General features: G+C 48.5%; 1 protein-coding gene across 1 annotated transcript; it reads right to left on the minus strand.

The window, feature by feature from the left end:
* Window positions 1-373: 373 nt before the first annotated feature.
* Window positions 374-22,334, minus strand: PTAFR (platelet activating factor receptor). The gene is made up of 2 exons (XM_042951541.1): window positions 22,180-22,334; window positions 374-3,632 (listed from the first exon to the last, which is right to left on the minus strand). The coding sequence occupies exon 2, from the start codon at window positions 3,585-3,587 to the stop codon at window positions 2,559-2,561; it is 1,029 nt and encodes a 342-aa protein (XP_042807475.1). The 5' UTR covers window positions 3,588-3,632; window positions 22,180-22,334; the 3' UTR covers window positions 374-2,558.
* Window positions 22,335-23,815: the final 1,481 nt, after the last annotated feature.

Consider the following 23,815-nt stretch of genomic DNA (forward strand, 5'->3'; position numbering starts at 1 on the left):
TCTGCCTCAAAAATAATAAATAAACATTAAAAACAATTTAAAATAAATAAATGGTTATGTTTTATGTTTATGTTCATCTTCTATGTGTGGCAGGTGGCATTCATTCTCACATAATTTAGTTATAAAACATGCTTTTCAATAGATTTAAGTTTTAAAAAGTGACTCAATTCAGGAGCGCCTGGGTGGCTCAGTCGGTTGAGTGCCTGACTCTTGATTTTGGCTCGGGTCATGATCCCAGGTCCTGGGATCGAGCCTGTTGGGCTCGGCACTGAGAGTGGAGCCCGCTTAGGATTCTCTCTCCCTCTCCGTCTGCCCCTCCCCTGTGCACGAGCGCACTCTCTCTCTCTTAAAAAAGAATCAAAAAGCGACTCAATGCAGAGAAAACTATTTATGAAGTAAACATACAGACGGATGGTACACAGATATTGCAAAGTTGTGAGGCGGGTACACAAATGACTGAAACGCAAGAAACACGGTGCTTTAACATCCAAGCATTTATCTCTCTCGGAGAGGAGTTGTGAGTCGCAGACACCCATTCGAATAGGCTTGAGCAAAATAAGAGAATGTGTCCTGACGAGGGACTCTCATGGGACCCAGAAGAAGGAATGCAGATGTTGTTGGGCCTGGAGAAGGGCCTGGCCTGGAGGAGGAGGGCAGCAGGCCGAGAGGCACCGGCCCCTCCTCGCTCTAGGCTTCTGGGCTCCCTCTGGTCTCCGCTTTGCTCTGTGCGTTTCCATCTTCTCTCCGTGCGGGGTCGGTTTGCCCATTATGTTCCGGCTGTCACCCACCCTCCCCCGCCCCACCTCATACCCACAGCCACACGCGTGTAGACACGCACGCACACGCCCTGCTCCAGACTTGTATGTCTTCAGGTAAGTGGCCCGAACTAGCACCCCTGAAGCTGACTGCCTATTCCTGGGAGAGAACCTGACTGGCCCCCCTGGAGCCAGACGCCCACGTCTCATCCATTCAGCTCCTATCAGAGGATCAAGGGGAACGCCTTCTCAGAAGAAGGAGGCATCTGGGATGAGCAATCATCCTGACCAAGAGGTATCCGCCTCGGGATCCGTGGTTCATAACAACCCTATGAGGTAGGAAATGTAGCTTACGGTTCCGCGGCAGGAAGTGACAGAGCCAAGACTTGAAACCGGGTCTGTGTGACACAGAGCTCGACTCTGGGGCACTACCCACCTCGTCACCATCAGCGAAGTTCAGCCCACAGCTACCGTCCCAGACCCCAGCAGGTTACTGGCCCAGTGTGAGGCATTTATCACACTCAGCCCGATAGACAGGAAATAAGGATTTCACTTTATGAGAGGACTATGGCTGGAAGGGAGGAAGACGTCTCAGGAGAATCACCGGGCTCTGGAGACCAGGGGAGGCTGCTCCAAGCCTCTGGGTCTGTGGCTGCCGTATTCACACCACAGGTGCTCAGGCTGTGAGAAGAGACTCATTTGAAACTATTCACCGAAAATCATGAGCAGGCATCCAGAGACCTTCAAGAGAAGCTGACACCTCTCTTCTGCACCCAGAATACAAAGTGCCTGCTGGCCTTTGGGACTATAGCTGCTCCTCTCACCTTCTGGAAGCTAAATTAGGAGGCGGGCCCCCCCTCAGAAAGCAAGGTGGTGGAGGAGACCCGACAGGCCTCTCCCACTGTGGAGGCCTCACCCGCACACAGGTACTTCTCAGCCTAAGTCCCCTTTCTCGTGGGAGCCTCTGAGCAGCACGGTGCCCCGGATGCCCCAAACTTGGCTTTCAGGGGTCTTTGCCCACCCCCAGTGGGGAGCGGCCCCACAGGAGGTACTTCATCAAGGTTCACTGTTAAGACAGACAGATGGGTGCGGCTCTCGTGTCTCTCGCACTCCCACAGAGCCGACCCAAGGCCGAAGTGAGGCCCGTACAGAGGAGGTGAGCTCCCCACCCTAGCCTTGGATCTATGCACGTCTTATCATCTCTGGCACCTTTCAGGATGGGTCGTTGGATGAGTTGGAAAAGGTGCCACTGTGCCACTTCCCCTAAGAAGCGTCCCAAAGGCCTTGTGCCTCTGAATGAGACAAGGTGGCAGTCTCCTGGCTCCAAGTTTTCCCCAGAGATCCTGCCACACGGCCAGGGGAGTATCCCCTTTCCCCAACCACCCCCCCTTCTCTGCCATTATAGTGGTAAAGGAAGTGGTTGCCAAAAAGTTCGGGTCACACCGGCTCGGGGCTGCTGCCCTGGTAGGGTGAACAGGGTGGCTCAGAGTCTGCCCCCAAGGTCTGCCTCTGGCCCCGACTCTCCCCACAGAGCTATCAGACTCAGGTACTCAAGGTGAGGTCATCAGCCAAGGTGATTATGGCACGTGCCCAATGGTGGCTGGCGGGGCACATTGAAATTCTGGATCTCCCAGCAGTCTGGGCCTGCCGTCAACCCCACCTTGGTGAGGTAGCCTCCACACTTAAAGGGTCGCTAGTGCCCAGAGAGGAGGTGCCCAGACCACGGCAGAGACCTTTTTGTCCCCCGGGTCCGTTGATGTCCGTGGAAGATAAGCCTCTGGGCCTGGCCCCAACAATCAGGGACTAATTTTTGAGACAATTGGCAGGGTTCTGGCTGAGCGGCATGACCACTTCGGTGCCGGTCTCCGAGGTAGCCCGGGAGCACTTCCGGGTGCTGCGCATGTTGTAGAACTTCTCAGTGAGGTGCTTGCGAAACTTCTTGGTGAGGAAACAGTAGATGATGGGGTCTAAGACGCAGTTGGTGCTAAGAAGGCAGAGGGTGACCTGATGGGCATCGTTAACAGACTGGTGGAAGTTGCCCCTCTGGATGTCCAGCTCAGCCAGGGTCCAGGGCAGCTGCACGATGTGGTGGGGCACGAAGCAGATGATGAACACGGCCAAGACCGTGCAGACCATCCACAGAGCCCGGCGCTTGACTTCCACGTTACGCTGCAGCTGCACCGGCTGCGTGAGCAGCCTGCGGATGATGACCAGGTTGCAGAAGAGGATGAGGAGGAAGACGAGGAAGAAGCTGATCACGAGGAAGATGTGAACGACGAGGACAGGCGTGCTGCCCTTCTCATAATGCTCAAAGCAGCGCGTGATGTTGCCCGAGCCGGTCTGGTTCGGCACCACGTTGGTGGAGTCCAGGACGAAGAAGTAGGAGGCGGCGGACACGATGGCCACCCAGATCACCAGGGACACGGAGAAGCCACGCTTGCGGGTGGTGGCCTGGGCGGTCTTGATGGGCCGTGTCACCGCCTGGAAACGGTTGTAAGTGATGACAGCCAGGAAGGCCACTGAGCAGTAGGTGTTGATGAAGAAGAAGCAGCCGGCCAGGTTGCACAGGAATCTGGGGAGAATCCAGTTGCCCTGGTTGTGGTAGTAGATGATCCACAGGGGCAGAGTGACCAAGAAAAGCAGGTCAGCCACGGTGAGGTTCACCATGAAGATCTTTATCTCGTTGAGTTTCTTAGAAGGGTACAGGCAGGCAAAGACCCACAGCACGTAGCTGTTGGCGATCACCCCCAGCACAAAGATGATGCTGTAAACGATCGGGAAGAGGGTGTATCGAAACTCAGAGTCCACATGAGAAGAATTGTTTGGCTCCATCGCTACGTGTGGAAGGGACAGCTGGTCATAGAATCCTGCCCTGGCCTGGAAGATCACACAGGAATTTTGGTTAATGAAGGATCAAAAGGGAACTTTCTCATTTAATCAGTTCCAACACTCTTTGCACATTTAAAAAGCTCTAAAACCGCGGTATCTTCTAATTAGTTGTCAGTATTTTTTTTTTCTGAAGCAAATAATGGTGTGTTTTTAAAATGAACAGCATCTGAGGGGTGGCTGGGTGGCTCAGTCGATTGAGCGACCGACTTTGGCTCGGGTCATGATCTCGCGGTTGGTGAGTTCAAGCCCCGCGTCGGGCTCTGTGCCAACAGCTCGGAGCCTGGAGCCTGCTTCAGATTCTGTGTCTCCTTCTCTCTCTGTCCCTCCCCCACTCATGCTCTGTCTCTGTCTGTCTCAGAAGCAAATAAACATTAAAAATTTTTTTAAATAAATAAATAAATTAAATTAAATTAAATAAATAGCATCTGAGATTCAATGAAATCAATGGCAATTAATGACAAGAATGGCAACAATTTGCGCTCCATTTTAAAGCATACCTTCTTATTCTTCGACTTATTTTGGCTTAAAGTTTTGGATCATCTACTTCTGATGATAAACTATATGAAAATGTATATTATAAAATGTTTATTTTTCTAACAGCTTCTGAATATTTTTCTCTTGATGAAATTTGAAACACAAAATTGAGTGGTAAATGTTCTCTGTATTAAAAAATAATCTATGGGGTCGCCTGGCTGGCTCGGTCGATAAAGCATGTGACTCTTGATCTCGAGATCAGTGAGTTTGAGCCCCATGTTAGAGGTAGAGTTGCCATAAAAAATCACAATGATGGGGGCACCTAGGTGGCTCAGCAGTTAAGCATCGGGCTCTTGGTTTCAGCTCAGGTCATGATCTCACGGTTTGTGAGTTCTAGCGGAGCCTGCTTAAGATTCATTCTCTCTCTCCCTCTCTCTCCCCCTCTCTCTGCCCCTCCCACACACACTCTCTCTCTCTCAAAATAAATAACTTTTAAAAATCATAATGATAATAATAATAATTTATGTGTTCATACAAAATCTGGAAAGTACAGAGAATTCTATTTGGGTGACTCAAAGATGAAATATTAGCCAGTCATTAGAAAGAATGAGTTATATCTAATTGTACTGGCATGGAAAGTTGTCCCTGGATAATATTAAGTAAAACAAAATTTTAAAGATTTGTGTGGCCCCATTATATATATGTATATGACAGCTAGGAAATGTTCTAGAAGGATATACCTTTAGGAGTTGACAGTGGTTAAATAACCTTTGGGAAGATGAGATGGGCTTGGTGCAAAGTTTATTTTATGCTTCTTCTGTTTGAACTTTTTAGGAGCATTTATTGCTATAGTAATTTTAAAAAAACGTTTAATGAAAAAGAAAACTGGGGGAGCCTGGGTGACTCAGTTGGTTACGTGTCCAAATTTGGCTCAGGTTATGATCTCACAGTTCGTGAGTTCAAGCCCACATTGGGCTCTGTTCTGACAGCTCAGAGCCTGGAGCCTGCCTTGGATTCTGTGTCTCCCTCTCTGTCTGCCCCTCCCCTGCTTGTGCTCTGTCTCTCTGTGTCTCTCAAAAATAAATAAACGTTGAAAAAAAGAATTTTTTTTTTTAAAGAAAACTATAGGAGTGCCTGGCTAGCCCAGTCAGTGGAGCATGCAACTCTTGATCTCAGGGTTGTAAGTTTGAGTCCCATGTTGGATGCAGAGAATGCATAAAAATAAAATCTTAAAAAAAAAAAAAAGATAAATATATAGTGGAGAAACCCAGTAGACAATACTTCAATGAAATGATTAAGATTAACTCATCATTAGTAAGACACATCAACATCAGGTACCCTTGATATGATAAAAGATATAACATCATTCTGTGGTTTTCTTGTCAAAACTGCATAATCTCAACCTAGTCATGAGAAAACTTCAGACAGACGCCAATTGTGACACATTGTATAAAATGATCAGAAGGGTGAAGGTCATGAGAGATAAGGAAAGACTATGGAGCTGCCATAGGACAGAGGATACTAAGGAGACATATGATAACTAAGGACACTGTGGGATCGTGTATTGTATCCAAGAACAGAAAAAGATAATTAGTGGAAAAACTGGTGTGACTCAAATAAGGTCTGTAATTTAGTTAATATCATATCAATGCTCATTTCCTGGTTTCGATCATTGTATCATGGTTTTATAAATTGTTAACATTAGAGAATGTTGAGCAAAGAGCACACATGCATTCTTTGTACTATTTTGCAACTTTTTTGAAGGCCTGAAATTATTTCAAAACAAAAAGTCTTTTTTTTTTTTTTTGATGTTTAATTTATCTTAGAGAGAGAGAAAGAGCATAAGCAGGGGAGGGGCAGAAGGAAAGAGAGACACAGAATCTGAAGCAGGCTCCAGGCTCTGAGCTGTCAGCACAGAGCCCGATGCGGGGCTTGAACCCACGAACCGTGAGATCGTGACCTGAGCCGAAGTTGGACGCTGAACCGACTGAGCCACCCAGGCGCCCCAAAACACAAAGCCTTTAAAAGTAGAAGATTAGGGGTACCTGGGTGGCTCAGTGGGTTAAGCGTCCGACTCTTGATTTTGGCTCAGGTCATGATCTCACAGTTGGTGAGATCGAGCCCCAAGTCGGGCTGAGTGCTAGGTGTGTAGCCTGCTTGGGATTCTCTCTCTCCCCATCTCCCTCTGCCCCTCCTCCACTTGCATGTGCATGCTCTCTCTCTCTCAAACAAACAAAGAAAACAAAAACAAAAACAAAAACAAAAAACAAAAGAAGGAAGATTAAACTAAGCATAATCCCACTACCCAAAGTCTGGTCTATTTCCAACACCCTCTTTGCCACCATCCACTCTCCATCACAACTAGTTGCTACCTCCTCTCTTGCTTCTCCCACCGTGTTGCCACATGAGTCCGGAAGTCTCTCTGATATTTGTGTTGCAACTGTGGGTGGAATGGAGACTGAGGGCGTGAGGGGTGGGGGGGGGGGGGGTTCAGCAAGGCCCAAGGCTCATCATCCATCAGAGAACAGTGAGGAGAGCACAACGTTGGGAGTAAGACACTCCCTCGGAGCCAGACACCCTGCTAGGCGTCTGCATGCACTGCCTCACTTGAGTCTCAAAAAAGTCCTTTGAGATAGGAAGTCAAATTCCCATTTTACAGCGTAGGAAACAGTATAGGGTGTTTATGTGACTTGTTCAAGGTCACACAGCTGTCAAGGGATAGAGCCAGGATCCAGCTCTGTGCCTAAGAGTCTCATGGGGGAGATGGACAAAAGCCGCGTAAACAAACATAGTTGCCAGACAAAGAAAATGGGGTGCTGTTATGGAATACGGATATACTTAGAAAAGAGGTGATGTTTCCTTTAAGACCAGAATGAGGAAGAGTGCTTCAGGCAGAGGGATCTGCATCTGTCCAGGACTGAGGCAAGAAAGAGCCGAGTAGGTTATAGGAACGGAAAAGAGGGGCACGTGATGGCCCAAACCCTGATCTCTAGCTGCCACACTCCATCCTTATCTCCTGCCATCTTCCCACCAGGCTCCAGTCAAACTGGACTTCCCTGGTGGGTCTTCAAACGTGCTCAGACCTTTCCTACGTCAGCCTGCAAGCATACACCCATGCCGATGCCTTGAACCCTCTTCCCTAACCATGCACCACCTCCGCCTGGCCATTCTAGCTCATGTTTCAGACCCTAAGTGAATTTCACTTCTTCAGAGAGGTCTTCACGGGGCCGAGTCCGGTCCTGCCTGAAAGCTCCCTGTACTTCTTTGTAAATCCTAGAGCCGTTGTGATCACTTCGTGTTTGTGTGATTCATAACACTCTCCCATCTGACCTTGAGCACCAGGAGAACAAGGAACTTGTCTGTCTATTCAGCACTATTCCCAGCAGCATGAACCAACGAATAAAAGAATGGGCGATAAGGCTAGTTGATTACAACCATCTCTTTGGGAGCTCTGGAGCAGTGGAAACACTTGAAGAAGAAGCTCAAAAGATACTTATAGGTGAGTTTAAAGAAACACCTAGCTCTAAAAGCAGAAACACACCCATACATAGAGAGAACAAGCCATGATTGCCAGTGGGGTGGGGGTGGAGGGATGGGCAAAATAGGTGAAGGGGAGTGGGGGAATGCAGGCTTCCAGCTACGGAATGAACAAGTCACAGGAATAAAAGGTACCGTATAGGGAATATAGTCAATGGTACTTTAATAGTGTTGCATGGTGACTGATGGTGGCTACCCTTGTGGTGAGCATAGCATAACCTTAGACAGTTGTCAAATCACTGTGTTGGATGCCCCAAACTAGCGGAACATTGTGTATCAACTATACTTCAATTTAAAAAAGAAAAAAAGAGGGGCGCCTGGGTGGCTCCGTCAGTTGAACGTCCAGCTTCAGCTCAGGTCATGATTTCACGGTTCGTGAGTTCAAGCCCCGCATCGATCAGGCTCTGTGCTGACAGCTCGGAGCCTGGAGCCTGCTTCAGGTTCTGTGTCTCTCTCTTTCTCTGCCCCTCCCCTGCTCACGCTCTCTCTCTCTCTGCCACAGACTGAAGTTGGTGGTTGTCTTCAGGAAAAGCACTTCAGCAATTGAGTCATAAGCTGAACTTTGTTTTGGATCATCATTACCACTTGAAAAAAATGACTGACAGACTGTGGTTTTTCAAACTTGAGTATCATACTTTCTCAAATATGAACAAAGTGAACCCATCACCTCACGGAAAACAAATGACAGTATGTGTTGCCAATGAGAAAATTCGAATTTTCGAGAAAACTGGTATCTTGGGAAAATTGTATTTGTCAGTATGAGTTTGACAGCTTCTTAATGCTTAAAGAATTTTCTGATGAGATTGGTGGTGATATGAATGAATGCAATTGTCAAAAATCCTTTAATGAAAGATCTGTATTTGGAAGACCTGCATAACTTAGCGAATGGATATTTTCCAAATGAGGAAGACAGGTTTCAAAATTAGGCCTAGGCGAAAGAATCAAAGGCTGATGGGTGCCTGTGTGGCTCAGTCAGTTCAGCATCCGACTCGGGTTCAGGTCATGATCTCACGGTTCGTGGGTTCGAGCCCTGTATCAGTCTCTGTGCTGACAGCTCAAATCCTGGAGCCTGCTTCAGATTCTGTCTCTCTCTCTCTCTCTCTCTCTCTGCCCTTTCCCCACTTGTGCTCTGTCTCTCTCTCAAAAATAAATAAACATTAAAAAAATTAAGAAAAAAACGGGGCGCCTGGGTGGCGCAGTCGGTTAAGCGTCCGACTTCAGCCAGGTCACGATCTCGCGGTCCGTGAGTTCGAGCCCCGCGTCAGGCTCTGGGCTGATGGCTCGGAGCCTGGAGCCTGTTTCCGATTCTGTGTCTCCCTCTCTCTCTGCCCCTCCCCCGTTCATGCTCTGTCTCTCTCTGTCTGTCCCAAAAATAAATAAAAAACGTTGAAAAAAAAATTAAAAAAAAAAATTAAGAAAAAAAAGGAATCAAAGGCCAAAACAAATCAATACACTGCTGTGCAACAGATTACAGACAGTTCATTGATATGATTCGGGGCTTCCACATTGCAACTAACTTTTAAGAAACTACCATTTGTGGAGCTTTGATGCAGTATCAAGATATCATCAATTATCTGAAAAAGATATCAAAATATCCCTCTCTGCACAAACACATATCTGTGCAACGGCAGATTTTCTTACACATACCATGCTGGACTGAATGCAGAAGCAGATAGGACAATCCAGCTGTCTTCTAGTAAATCCATGCTTAAAGAGATTTGCAAAGAAATTTAAATCAAGGCTACTTTAAAGTATTTATGTTTTGAAATTGTTGCTACTTTTTTGCTACAAATGTTATTTGCGCTAACATGGAATGAGTTCATTATTGGCTTTTATACCTAAAAACAAAAATTTTTCCAATGTCTTAGTTTTAATTTTGAATATGGGAAATATTGATGGATACGACCCATGTAAACAAAAGCTCTCTGGGGCCCTCAATAATTTTTAAAGATAGAAAGAGATCCTGAGACTGGAAGATTTTAAATTTTTTTTTAACGTTTTAATTATTTTTGAGAGAGAGAGAGACAGAACATGAATGGGGGAGGGGCAGAGAGAGAGGGAGACACAGAATCCGAAGTAGGCTTCAGGCTCTGAGCTGTCAGCACAGAGCCTGACACAGGGCTTGAACTCAGGAACTGCAAGATCGTGACCTGAGCCGAGGTAGGATGCTTAACCGTCTGAGCCACCCAGGTGCCCTGAGACCAGAAGATTTTTAAATCGCTGCTCCACAAGACAAAGAAAAAAGACACAAGCTGGTGGTTACTATGGGGAAGGGGGGTTGGGGATTACAGAGTGCACCTATTGTGATGAGCACCAAGTAACGTAGACTTGTTGAGTCACTGTATCGTACACCTGAAACTCACGTAACACTGGATGTTAACTATACGAGAATTAAAATTTTAGACTTGAATTAAAAACAATCGCTGCTCTACAATCTCAGCCCACACTCCCCTCCCTCCCCCCACCACCTTTCCTTTGAGCCCAAGATGCCCATCCATCTGAGACTGGCCTTGTTTCTTTCCCCTGCTGGACCTTCATGTCTTGGGGCACCCTGTTCCTGGGCCCTCAGAAAGGCGAGGAGGCAGCCCCACAGCTGAGCAATGCGTGTGCTCGCTCTGGGTCTTTGAGGAAGTCATGTCCCTACTCACCCCCACCATCTACCCCACTCGTAAGTAAGTCCTTTCCTCTTCTTGGGTTTAGGCTCCAGCTTAGTGGGGTGGGGGCAACTCTCCACCGGAAACTGTCTTTCTGCAGCCAAAGAATCCAATCCAGGATATCGCCTCAGGCCCAGTCCCCTGTGCCACGCCTGCCCAGGCCTGTTGAGAAAGTCTTCCCGCCAGGACCAGGACCAGGGTAAGGCTTGCGAGGCATTCACGTTGAGTGCAGATCTTAAGCAGACGCTGAAAACCTCACTGATCAAGATACATAATGTTTAATGCAATATCTTTCGAAAACTCAAAACAGTATTACAGAGAGTTCCTTTTGCCTCCGGTTCTGATATGGCTCTGCCTGGCACAGTTCTGATCCTGTGTCTTCATTGAAAATTTTGGTATTTTGATGGGGCGCCTGGGTGGCTCAGTCGGTTGAACGTCTGACTTCGGCTCAGGGCATGAGCTCACAGTCCGTGAGTTCGAGCCCTGCGTCAGGCTCTGTGCTGACAGCTCGGAGCCTGGAGCCTGCTTTGGATTCTGTGTCACCCTCTCTCTCTGCTCCTCCCCTGCTCATGCTCTGTTTCTCTCTGTCTCAGAAATAAATAAAAACATTAAAAACTTAATAAAAAAAAAAAAAGAAAATTTTGGTATTTTGTTCATCACAAAATTTTTTTCATTCATTGATTTTTTTAAAGATTTTCTCACCATGTGAATGGAACACACACACAGGTTAGCCCAACTCACCCATTCAGTCACTCACTCATGTAGTCACTGACCAAAGCACTCACTGGCTCCAGGCCCTGGTCAGAGTGCTGAGGCCTCAGAGAACAGACCCAGTCTCCACCCTTAAGTGGCTCACAGGTCATGTTGCAAAAGAGAGATTCAGAAGTAAAGTGACGAGTGTTAGAATGGTGGAGGTTCCAGAAGTTGGGATAATTCCGAAATGGTGCCCGTACCCAGACTTGAGGGTCAGGGGTGACCCCCTCCCTATGCTGAAGGACAAGAAGGAGTTAGCCCGACGAGGAGCCCCAGGCAGAGGGACAGCGTGTGCAGAGGCCCGGAAGATTAGCAGAGGATGGACCTTGTTCTCAGGGAACTTGAGACGCTTGGTTTAGTTAAAGCTTAAAGGGGTGGGGGGGGGGGGCTGGTGAGGAGAGAGGGGCCTACAAAGTAAGTATCAGTCAACTTAAGAAGGATCTTAAGGGGCACCGTCAGTTAAGCATCTGACTCTTGATTTAGGCTCAGATCATGATCTGAGGGTCATGACATAGAACCCCAAGTCTGGCTCTCCACTGGGCATGGAGCCTGCTTGGGATTCTCTCTCTCTCTCTCTCTCTCTCTCTCCCTCTCTGTCTCTCTCTGAATCTCTCTCTCTCTCTCTCTCTGCCCCGACCCATCCCACCCCACCCCCTCTAAAAAGAAAAAAGATAAGAAGCTTAGTTGAGCAACTAAATGCTGTGGGAAACTTATTTGTATCCTATAAAAAGGGGCTCCTGGGTGGCTCAGTCGGTTATGCGTCCAACTTCGGCTCAGGTCATAATCTCACAGCTCGTGAGTTCGAGCCCCGCATTGGGCTCTGTGCTGACAGTTCAGAGCCTGGAGCCTGCTTCCAGTTCTGTGACTCCCTCTTCCTGCCCCTCTGCCACTCGCTCTCTGTCTCTCTCTCAAAAATAAACATTCAAAAAAATAAAAAAACAAAGTAACTGTAAAAAATACCTCTTAGACAAGTGGAAGAACTCAAGCACAGACTAAGTATCAGATGGAATTCAGAAATTAATGGTAATTTTATTAGGTGTGATAATGATATTATGGTTCTATATTTTTAATCCCTTATTAGGTATACATAGTGAAGTATTTATAGGTAGAATTATATAGGATCTCAATTTTGCATTAAAATATTCCGAGAAAAACATTCCTGCATGCTAATCTCCATTTCGCAGTTACCTTCCCTGGAACCCAATCTGTAACAAGATGTAATCAGGTCCGTCTGGCCCGAGAGGCTCCCCAGTCCACATGGCCCCTATAGGAGGCCCAGCAGAGGCCTCTTCCTTCTAGATATAGGGCCAGAATCAGTGTGTGTGTGGAGGGATGGGGGGTGGGTCTTGGGCTGAACTCCTGTCTCTGCCTAAAGTTCTGCCCCCAGTGACTCCAGTCCCCATCACCCTGGCTCTTCCTACTTCTTCTGCCTTCTCAGATCCTGTGACTCCTACTGTCTTAGCCTTCATCCCAAACTTAGGACCCAGCTGTCCCTTTGAAGCAATGGAACCCTTTGACATCACCCAAAATGTAACTGCTGAGTCTTTTCTGGGTCTTGGGGGCTCAGACCTCTGTGCTTTTATTCACGCTTCCCTCACTCTCGGCTGCCTACTAATCACTCTTTAAGACTGCTCTGGGAGCGCCTGGGTGGCTCAGTCTGGCTTCAGCTCAGGTCATGATCTCATGGCTCGTGAGTTCGAACCCCACATCGGGCTCACTGCTGTCAGTGTGGAGCCGGCTTCAGATCCTCTGTCCCCTCCCCTGGTCTCTCTCTCTCTCTGTCAAAAATAAATAAACATTTTTAAAAAAGAAGAAGAAGAAGACTGCCCTGGCCCCGTTTCCTCCAACTAGTTTCTCCTAAACCTCCCTGCCTCTTTCATGCCCTGCTTTCTGCCCCTAGACCTGGTTAAGGGCTCGTCCTCTGAGTTCCCATCGCTCACAGCTTCTTATATCATCAAAATTGCCTGTTTGTCCTCCTGCCACACTAAACAGTACCTCCTGGAGGGCAGAGAAAATGTCCATTCGTTCACCCAACAGTTACTGATATCCTGTTGGGTGCTGGGCATTTGTTGGGGATACTGCAGGAATAAAACAGGCAAGCTCCCTGCTCTCGAAGAGTCTAGTCTCTAGTCAGGTAAAACAGACAAAAACAAGTAGAGAGACAAAAGCACACAATAATTTCAAATTGTGATGAGTTCAATAAAAGAAATAAAAAGTGACATGATGAAGATTGGGTAAGGGGCTGCTTTAAATAGAGTGACCAGGGAAGGCTTCTCAGAGGAGGTGACCTATAAACAAAACCAGAGGAAGATTTGCCAAGAGGCCAATGAAGTGTAAACTTCAAGGCCCCTCCCTAGGTCTTGTATCTAACTGGGTATTTGCAATTTGGTAGCTTTTCTTCAAGAGGGCCTCCCAAATTGTATAACCTTTAGGGTCCTGCAAAAACCCAGATCTTCCCCTGGCTGAAATCTAAAAAATGAGAAGGAACAAGTCAAGAGAGAATCTAGAAGAGTATTCTAGGCAAAGTATATCATGTGCAAAGGGCCTGCAGCAGGAGTAAGTTCATCATATTCCAAGATAGGAATAAAGGTGTCATGTTCAGGGAACTGAAAAGTCAGTGTGGACCTAGGGGAGCGAGAAACGGGAGGATCTGGATGAGATCAGAGGGCAACAGACCCAAATGGTTCCTAAGCGGTGGTAAGGAGTTTGCATTTTATTTGATGAGCACTGGAGGGCCCCTGGAGTATGTCAAGCAGGCGAGTAACATGATCTGAGTCCCCGACTGCAAGACAGAGAATAGATGATAGGGGACAAAGTGGAAGCAGAGAGACCATTTGGGAGGCAAGAGACGGCAGTGATGTGGACCACAACGTGGTGTTTCTTATTCCTCTCTCCATCTCCAGCGCCAACACAAGCTGGGTCAGAGCTGGGCTGGTAAACATTTGTTGAGGGAACAAATACCTAGCAACCAACAATTTTGACCTCTTTGCGACAGCTGCAAGAGGACTGACTCCAGAAGATGGTCGAGGCCTGATCTGTCCCCTGACAGAAGAGTACCAGTAGAGGCGCGTGGGTGGCTTAGTCGGTTAACTGTCCGACTCTTGATTTTGGCTTAGGTCACGACCTCGTGGGTTGTGAGATCAAGCCCTGCGTTGGGTTCTGTGCTGACAGTGCGGAGCCGGCTTGGGACTCTCTCTCCCTCTCTCTGTCCCTTCCCCACTTGTGCTCTCTCCCCCTCTCTCAAAATAAATAATTAAACTTAAAAAGAAAAGAAAAGAAAAGAAGGGTCCCAGTAGCTGCCCGCTCCCCAGAGCAGCCTCCACACAGGGCTACAACCTTCCTACCTCAAATTGTGGTCCTTGGACCAGTAGCATCAGCATCACACATGAGTTTGTTACAAATACAGAATCTCACACTCCACCCCAGACCTGCTGTGTCAGAATCTGTATTTTAACAAGATTCCCAGGGGATTCGTGTGTGCCCTGAAGTTTGAGACGTGCTGTGCTTCAACACGCTTCCAGCCACATACTCGACTAATCTATCACCTTCCATGGGTCCCCAGTGCCCAGGACCGAGTCCAGGCTCCTTTCCCACCTTATCTCCCACCAGCGTTTCTTTTACAACTTGCCCTGTATTGTAGCCACACTGAACGCTTTGCTGCTTCTCTAAAAACTCCATTTCTTCTCAGACCTTGGTGCCTTTGCACATGCTGTTGGGCCCCTGTTGAGAGTGCCTTTTGCCTATTGGTTTACCTAGCAGAATCTTGCTTATCTTTTAAGACCCAATCTAAAGAGTGCTTCCTCTAAGACACCCTCCCTGACTGCCCCGGGCAGAATAAGTAGGCTTCTCCAGGTCACCATGGTCCTGGGCAATGTTCCTTAGTACAGCACCTGGCACAATGGGTTGTTACATATTAATTTCTATGGCCATTTCCTCATCAGTCTGGACCTTCTGGAGGGCAAGGACTAGGTCTTTTTCATCTCTTTATTTTCAATGTCAGACACCGGGGACTGAATGAATGAATGGCCACGCCCCTGATGATGATACAGAGGAAACCGGCATGAAGGAAACGTGTCCAGTCTCTCTGGGGAAGGCATCGTAGGATGGGGAGAACAACCCCTTTCTAGAGTCAGAAAGACCTGGGTTCTATACGTGCTCTGCCATTTGCGTGCTGTGTGACCTTGGGCAAGTGACTTCACCTCTCTGAGCCTCAGTTTCTTCAACTGCAAAATTTTGCAATTTTAACAATGGTTCCAAAACTGAGCGTGCAAAGTGGTCACAATGACCAGCAGGCCCCCCTCTCTCCATTGGCTCAGCCGCATGAAGCCAGGGAAGGGGACTACCGTCACCACTGTCTCAGGGGCTCTAACCCACATACTGGCTTTCCTGTCTCCTCTAGACAGGTCCTTAGGCTAATGCCAACAAAGCTTTCAACACGTCAGGAAGGGAAGGAGCATTTAGAGGGAAAGAAGGCTGCAGGTCAGACCAATCAATTTCACACGCAGGCACAGCTCCCTGATGGCTGAAGTCTGGCAGCAGCCGAGGCCCAGCTCTCAGCTGGGGGTAGGCGAGGGGAGCCATAAATACTCATGGAGACAGAAGAATTCTGCCATCTGAATCTCCCACCCTCTACCTTACAGAGCATTCAGCCCCAACGCCCTACCATTCCCCTTCTGTCTGGGAACATCATCTGTCCCCGTGGAACCTGGAGAAAGGACTCCCATCCTCAGCTGAACAAACAGAGGGGAGGGACCACCCAGATCTGGGCAGAAGAAAGTATGTGCTAGTTACTTCCCCAGTAACTGGGCTGGGAAGCTGGGTTTACCAGCCAGACTGGCTCCTAACATTCTGGGGTCATTTGGGGTCAAAAGTACAAAAGTCTAAATATTTATAAGCTATAAATCACTCATATCCAAGTTCACGCACATCTCATGCCTGGGGGAAGTGGGGTGTGGGAGGGACACAGGCTCCAAGCGGGCATTTACACATGAATCTAAAAACTCCTTGCCTTGTGGGGAGGACCTGACAGGAGGGGATCTGCAGTCGGCCTGCCCTACGTCGACTTGGGCTCAGGTCATGATCTCGCGGTTTGTGAGTTCGAGCCCCGCATCGGGCTCTGGGTTGACAGCTCAGAGCCTGGAGCCTGCTTCCGATTCTGTGTCTCCCCCTACTCTCTGCAACCCGCCCCCACTCCGCCTGCTCGCGCTCTGTGTCTCTCTGTCTCTCAATAATAAATAAACATTAAAAAAAATTTTAATAAAAAAAGCAAATAAACATTAAAAATATATATATTAAATGCAAAACTCCTAGAAGAAAACGTAAGGAGAAATCTTCATAACACTGGAATGAGCACCAATTACTTTGCATATGGCACCAGGACCACAAGAAACAAAAGCAAAAATAGACACATGGGGCTACATCAAACTTTCAAAATGTCTATAGCAAAGGAAACAGTCAACAAAGAAAAAGGCTGCCTGCAGAATGGGAGGAAATATTTGCAAACCTTACATTGGATAAGGGGTTAATATTCAGAATATAGAAAGAACTCTTACAACTCAATAACAACAACAAAATAATAATAACTGATTTTAAAATGGAGCCAAGGACTTCAGTAGAGTTTCTTCAAATATGCAAACAGCAAACAAGCACATGAAAATATGCTCAACGCCACTAATCATCAGGGAAATGCAAACGAGAACCTCAACGACATTATCACCTCACACTTGGCAAATGGCCACTATCAAAACAGCAGAAAATAACAAGTGTTAGTAAGGATTTGGAGAAATTGGAATGCTTGCCTACTGTTGGTGGGAATATAGAATGATACAACCACTATGGAAAACAGTACAAGTTTCCTAAGAAAATTAAAAATAGAACTACCATATGACTCAGAAATCTCACTTGGGTATACTTTCAAAAGAACTGAAAACAAGATCTTGGGCTCAGTCAGGTGTCCAACACTTGATTTCAGCTCAGGTCGTGATCTTACAGTTGTGAGATCGAGCCCCACGTTGTGAGCCTGCTTAAGATTCTCTCTCTCTCTCTTTCTTTCTCTCTCTCTCTCTGTCCCTCTCCCCCAAGCTCTCACTCTTTCTCTCAAAAATAAAAAACAAAGGGGCGCCTGGGTGGCTCAGTCTGTTAAGCGTCCAACTTTCGCTCAGGTCATGATCTCGTGGTTTGTGAGCTCGAGCCCCGCGTCAGGCTATGTGCTGACAGCTCAGAGCCTGGAGCCTGCTTCGGATACTGTGTCTCCAGCTCTCTCTGCCCCTTCCCTGCTCATACTCTGTCTGTCTCTCTCTCTCAAAAACAAATAAACATTAAAAAAATTTTTAATAAAAAATAAAATTAAAAACAAAATTAAAACAAACACTTAAAAAAAAGAAAGGAAGAAAACAAGATCTTGAAGAAATATTTGCACACCCACGTTCATAGCAGTACTACTCACAATACCAACAGGTAGAAGCCACCCGAATGTTCATCGACAGATGAACATTGTAAACAAAATGTAGTCTGTATGTACAATGTACTACTATGCAGCCTAAATCCTAAGGCGCCTGAGTGTCAGTTGGTTAAGCGTCCGACTTCGGCTCAGGTCATGATCTCACGGTCCGTGAGTTCGAGCCCCGCGTCGGGCTCTGTGCTGACAGCTCAGAGCCTGGAGCCTATTTCAGATTCTGTGTCTCCTTCTCTCTCTGCCCCTCCCCTGTTCATGCTCTGTCTCTCTCTGTCTCAAAAATAAATAAACGTTAAAAAAAAAATTAAAAAAAAAAAAGACTACAGACTCTGATCAGACAATCCTGGGTTCGAATTCTGCCTGTGTCTTGTCTCAGCTTGTGACCATCGTCAAGCACATCAGCCTCTGAACCTCAGGTCCTTCCCCTGTAAATGGAGCTGACGATATTCCAAGCACATATCTTCCCAGAGTGGTGTGAATATTCTATGAATAATATGTGTAACGTGCTTGGCACCATTCACGGTATTCACCATCAACGGCTTTTCTGTTGTGACTGGGACAGTCACATCTCGTTAAGGCAGCTGGTGGCAGTTGGCAAAATGTTGTCAGCTGATTCTTACTCAAGATAATTAATTTAACCTCCAATGGGCCTCTCGTTACTCATCTGTCAAAATAAAAATAAGAAGGGGCAGAAGAAGAATGCCTGGTTCATAGTGTTGTTATAAGGATTAAATAGAAAATACCTGATTCATGATAAAAGCTCAAGGAATGTTGGCTATTGTCAGTCTTACTTCTCGACCCGCTCCCTCCCCCCTCCCCACAGAGTTAGAGGTTCCATAGAGGTTCCATGACACAACACATCAGACTGCATTATAATGGATGTTGGTTTCTTTTTCCTTTGGGTTGGGAATTCCCTGGGTTCAAGACTTCTGACATTTCACCAGTATGTACGGTAGGGTCTCCTCCACAGCGAACATTCAAGGAACATCGGCTAATACACACACACACACACACACACACACACACACAGTCACATTTTGTCCTTCACCTTTCACTTCCAAAACCTCACCTACCAGCCTCAATCACTACCAGCCCTTAGATTCCCTGGGGTCTCTAAAACAAGATAGTTTAATCATTTCCCTTCTGTGAGTCCTACTTTTCTCATGTAGAAAATGACAATAATACCAGCACTGACCTCACAGGATAGCCCTGAGGTTGAAGACAGATAAACCTCTAACGAACGTGCTGGGCATATAGTAAGTGCTCAGTAAGTAAGTTACTTCTATTCTGACCTCCCCTGTTGCTTGACATTTGGGCCCTGGCCTGGCCATGCTGCCATACTCTTTAAAGAGTCCCTTTGTGGAGTGGTTTCACTACCATTTCTCCAAGAAGCAGAGGATTTGAAGGGGAAATTAAGGGAGCAAGTGTCCTGACCTCTCGTGAATTCTGCACTGGGCTCCCCACAGTGTTTAATTCAAGGAGTCCAGCACCATGCTGGGTACATTTATGGATGAATGAATGGAATTCTTTGTCCAGAAGAGGTCAGGGACAGAGTATAGGGCCCTAGAGGCGGGGCTGGTCTGGGTGCCAGATTTTCCCAATTTCCCTTCTCACAGAGGGCCCTTCCCTGACCCCAGGAATATATATTGTGCTGGTGAGACTCACTCTCTGCTCAGCTGGTCTAAGACATCCTTGTGGAGTTGGGGGACCCTGAGCCTGGCCTGGTTCTTTCTTTCTGACTCCCAAATGCCCAGAGGGTATATGTGAGTCCCCCTCCTTCCTCCTCGCTTCTGGGAAGTAGGCCAGGGCAGGGAGGAGGGAGTGAGATGTACTTCTTCTCCTGTGGGCTTCCCCAGTGCTTCCGTTATACCAGGAATCCCACCAAAGGACTACGCCTCCCAGCCTGGGCGCTCCTGAGTCCTGCTGGTGCCCTCGTGGGTACCCGGGGCCTGGCCCAAGGGAAAACATAGGGTACAGGGCATAGGCCTCAAGGTCACACAGACCAGGATCGTCACCGTCACCGGGTCTGTTCTTTCCTAGTTGTGGTTTGGCTCTCAGGGCCTCCTCCCTTTCTTCATTTGCAAAAGGGTGATAATAAAGCCTTCCTCAGCAGGTCGTTGTAAGAACAGAATGAAGCAATCTACACAAGTGGTGACAGCTCAGTAACTGTGAGCTCCTCCCCAGCCCTCAGAAAATGCTTATTGAATGAATGAATGAGTGAGTGAACAAATCAGCCATGCACCAAACCAGCAGCAACCAGGGGTAGCTGAAGAGAGATCACAGGACTTGGATCCGGACCCTGGACTCTGGCCTCAGCCACGCCTGCCACCACCTTGAGCCAGTGAGTCTCTTCCCCGCTCTGAGCCTTGTGATATGTATCTAAAAAGTGGTGGGGGCAGGGGCAACCTCAAGCATTGTTGTAAAAAGAAAGTAAGATGGTTAGGAGTGATAAAGGGTTCAGAAACAGTAAAGCACTTGATAAATTCAAATGCACTTTATGAACTATAAAGGGGCCCCGCACAGATGTTTGATGTGCTTCTCCCATCAGCCAACTGAGCTTAGCACCAAAAGCAGGCCCTAAGTAAGGGTCCCCCTCCTGCAGAACTGAGAAGGTGGGGAGGGGTTGCGAATGGTAGTCTTCCCCTCATGTAGTCTGTCTCTCACTCTCTCTCTCTCTCTCTCTCTCTCTCTGGATCCTCTTTGGCTGAAGACACAAAGGAAGAAATGTACACCGACCTTGCCGCTGGTTTGCTTAGCGATTCTGCTTCTGGGAACTGCTGGGCTGTACCAGACCCCCCTGCAGGTTGCTCGTGCCGCAGACACATGAGACTGTAGCCAGAGCCAACTCCCCAGGCCACATCACACAACCACAGGCACACGTGCACACACAAAGATTCACCAGAGACTTCTCTCCCCTCCCACCATGCTGCCAAGGAACCCAATGGTGACTGGTCAGAGAGGTGGCTGGGCTGGGGACCCAGCATTTGCCCTTCTGGGAATGGGCTCCATCCCTAACCCCGACACACTGCCGTGGGACCAGTCAGGGAGTGCTCGCATGGCGTGGCTCAGCTGGTGGCCCCTCCTGAGCCAACCCTCATGGGGCTGGGGGAGATAGGGAGTAGGAGGGGCTGCTACGGACAAAGAGGAGAACCCCCTTCTCCCCACAGGCCTAGGGTGCAGAGTTGGGAGTCTGACTGTAAAAGGACAGTCAGACAGGATCCCAGCCTTTCATCACACCCCTTCCCACCCCAATACCAATCAGGAGCAGAAACTCCATCCTGGAGGCTCATTTTGTCACTAATGCCATAGGCTGTATAATTCCTTGCCCAAACCTTCATTGGACAGATGGGAAAACTGAGGCCCAGAGAAGAGAAAAGATTTTCCCTAGGTGACAACAGGATCGGGGGCAGAACTGGGGCCAGATGCTGGGCCTCCGGCTTGCTGTCCTTCCTAAATACGAACTTTATCACTCATCTATTCATTCATATTCTAAGATTATACTACTCACCAAACTCTGGGCGAAGGGTAAGGATAAGACAATGAACAAAAATTCCTCATCTGTAAGGCATTTAGAGTAAGGATTATGGTGTCGGCAGTAACACACTGGTTCATTTTTGTGCAGCATGTTACGACTGACAAAGCATTTTCCCACCCAGCCTCTTACTTTATCCTCCACCACAAAACCAAAGGTCAGTACTTTGAACCCCAATCTACAAAGGAGGAAAGTGACGCTCCTGAGTTGCCCAAGGTCCCAATCTGTAAACAACAGCTAAAGTCAAAATCCTGGCTGCCCACCCCAGGCCCAGGGCCATTTTCTTCATGGCCGGAGCAGACTTCTTTCTTTGGCTGGGCACCTAAAGGCAGGGACATCTTTCTCTTTACACACACACACACACACACACACACACACACACACGCCAAGTATCTGGAACACAGCTGCATATTCAATCAGAGTGAATTCAGAGCTGCCTGAATGCTTACAGAGAGATTCTACTGGTTCCCTCATCCTTCACAGATGAGCAAGTGTCTGGACAACGACCCCAGTTCTACCAAGCCCATCTCTGGACCTCCTGCCAGCAAAGGACAAGGGGAGACCGGCTTGTGCCCTGTCCCTACTACCTGGGACCTGTTGTGGGAAACCGGTTGTGAGCCAGGCCCTCTGTACAAATAACCTGGGTCTCTTCATCATCCCCCAGGAATGCCTAGCAGCTCGTGAGTTCCTAAATGCCCAGCCCTGTAACATGCCCTCTAGGTCTCCAGACATTCCCACTGGGGAGACAGCATCGTCCTCATTCGACAAGGCAGGAAACTGCAGGGAGGCAGCACCACTTGCCCAAGGTCACACAGCTAGTCAGGTAGATGGCATCCGGCTCTCTGAGACCTAGACAGCTCCCTGTCATCACCATTATCAGCTCCCAGTGAGGTCTCTGAGGTCACTTCAGCACTGCCTTGGCCTCAGACAACCAAAGAAGGGAGCTGGATCTCCTGGCAAGTTTGGTCACGAAGAATCCTTCCTAAACACGACCGAGACTCTGGGCCCGAGGAAGATGCCGAAACACCCGTTTGCTTAGGCGCAGGCCAGGGGCAGGACCTCAGTCTCCCGAGTACATTTTCACGTGCCTCCCCCTTGCTCAGCCACAGCGGGGACCCCACCCCCCCTTACCTGTATCAGGAACAGTGGCTGCAGCAGCGGAATCTGAGCGTCTGTCTGTAGACCCAGCCTCTGTGCTATCTGGAAATTGCAGAAGTGAGGAAACAGAACACACCATTGCCAAGTCACCCCCCGGAGGAAATACTGTGACCCTGGGGCTCCTCCAACAGATGGTATAGGAACCTCCACGCCGGGTCACTGGGCCCCGGCCACTGCTCAGAGGGTTCTCACAGAGCCAGGAGCAGGGTGGGGCATGGGCAGTGACCAGCATGCCAGGCAGCTGGGATAAGAGAGAGAAAACAGAAAGTGAGAGCGCATATTCTTAGGAGAGAGAGAAACAGCATGAGAGCGAGGAAGAGAGAAGTGAGTGACCAAGCAAACGGGAGAGGGAGAGAGGGGGGACAATCAGGAAAGAAGTGAGAGATGGGAGGAGAGAGGCACACAGAGAAAGGCAGACGGATGTAAACACAGACAGAGAGCGTGAGAGGAATGAGGAGACACGAGGGCAGGAACCAAGGGAATTAAAGGAGAACGTGATGAGACAGACGGTGAGCGTGTTCCTGGTGCCCATGCGTGCACATCTGCGTGTCTGTGGATGGGTGTGAGGGAAAAAATGAAAGAAAGGCGGAGAGGGAGAGACAGCTAGAACACGAAGAGGGAGAAGGGAGGAGCTCATAAGCGCTGCCGTGGTCAGTGGCGTGACTGGGCTGGGCATCGCTGGTCACCAAGAAGCACCAAGCCCGAGGAACCCATGGGGACAGCGTGCTGAGGGGCTGTAGGAGGGAGCAGGCGCCCCAAGACCCCGAGCAGGAGTTTGGCACCGTGCCAGTTCATGGGAGTAAGTGAGGGTGAATAGGTGTGGGCAACAGACTGGGGGAACGCAGATGAGTTTGTGAATGTGAGTGCGTGCGTGCTCGTGTACCTGTGTGCGTGAGAAAGTCAGTTGGGTGGAAGCTTTGTGTGGACGTAAGTGAGAGATGAGCCAGCGCTCCCTGCCTCAGTTTCCAGTCCATTTACCCACTCATTCATTCAATCAGGAAATTACTAAGTACGCCCAGGCACCAGGCACTGTGGAAGACCCTACCTACAAAAGCAAGGTGCTCACGTATCAGCCAAACCCAACACCCTCCTACACAGAGAGGGAAGCAGGCCTAGACGGGACTAGGGTCCCCAAGCGAGGCAGGTGCAAAGCAGAGCCAGCAGAGGCTCCTGCCTCGCCATTCAGGATCCAGCCTCAGCTCCGCCCTGCGTGACTGGGCTAGCTTCCTCCTGCCGACTGGGACCCTGCAACTGTACCTTATCGAAGCCACAAATGCATCTCAAAGGACAAATCGCTTTTAACGTGTGCCTCAGCCCTGAAGAACTAGAGCCAAAAGTCTGCCCCTGCCCCGGCTCCACCCCCATCACACACAGGCAGACACGTTCACACCTCTCCCATATATAAGCCTTGCACGCCCACGTACCCTCAATGCACATTATCGTGCAGACGCCAACTTACAATCCCATCCCTCCACTCCCATGTGTGCTCAGACACTCAGGTGCCTAGGTCTGTCACCCCTCACTCATACCTGCCCAGTTACATCTTTCCTCATGCCCAGTCACGTACGCTTCACATTCACCCGCCACACACACTCGCCTCACATCCCAG

This window comes from Panthera leo, chromosome C1 (genome assembly GCF_018350215.1).
Source record: "Panthera leo isolate Ple1 chromosome C1, P.leo_Ple1_pat1.1, whole genome shotgun sequence".
Lineage (NCBI taxonomy): Eukaryota > Metazoa > Chordata > Mammalia > Carnivora > Felidae > Panthera > Panthera leo.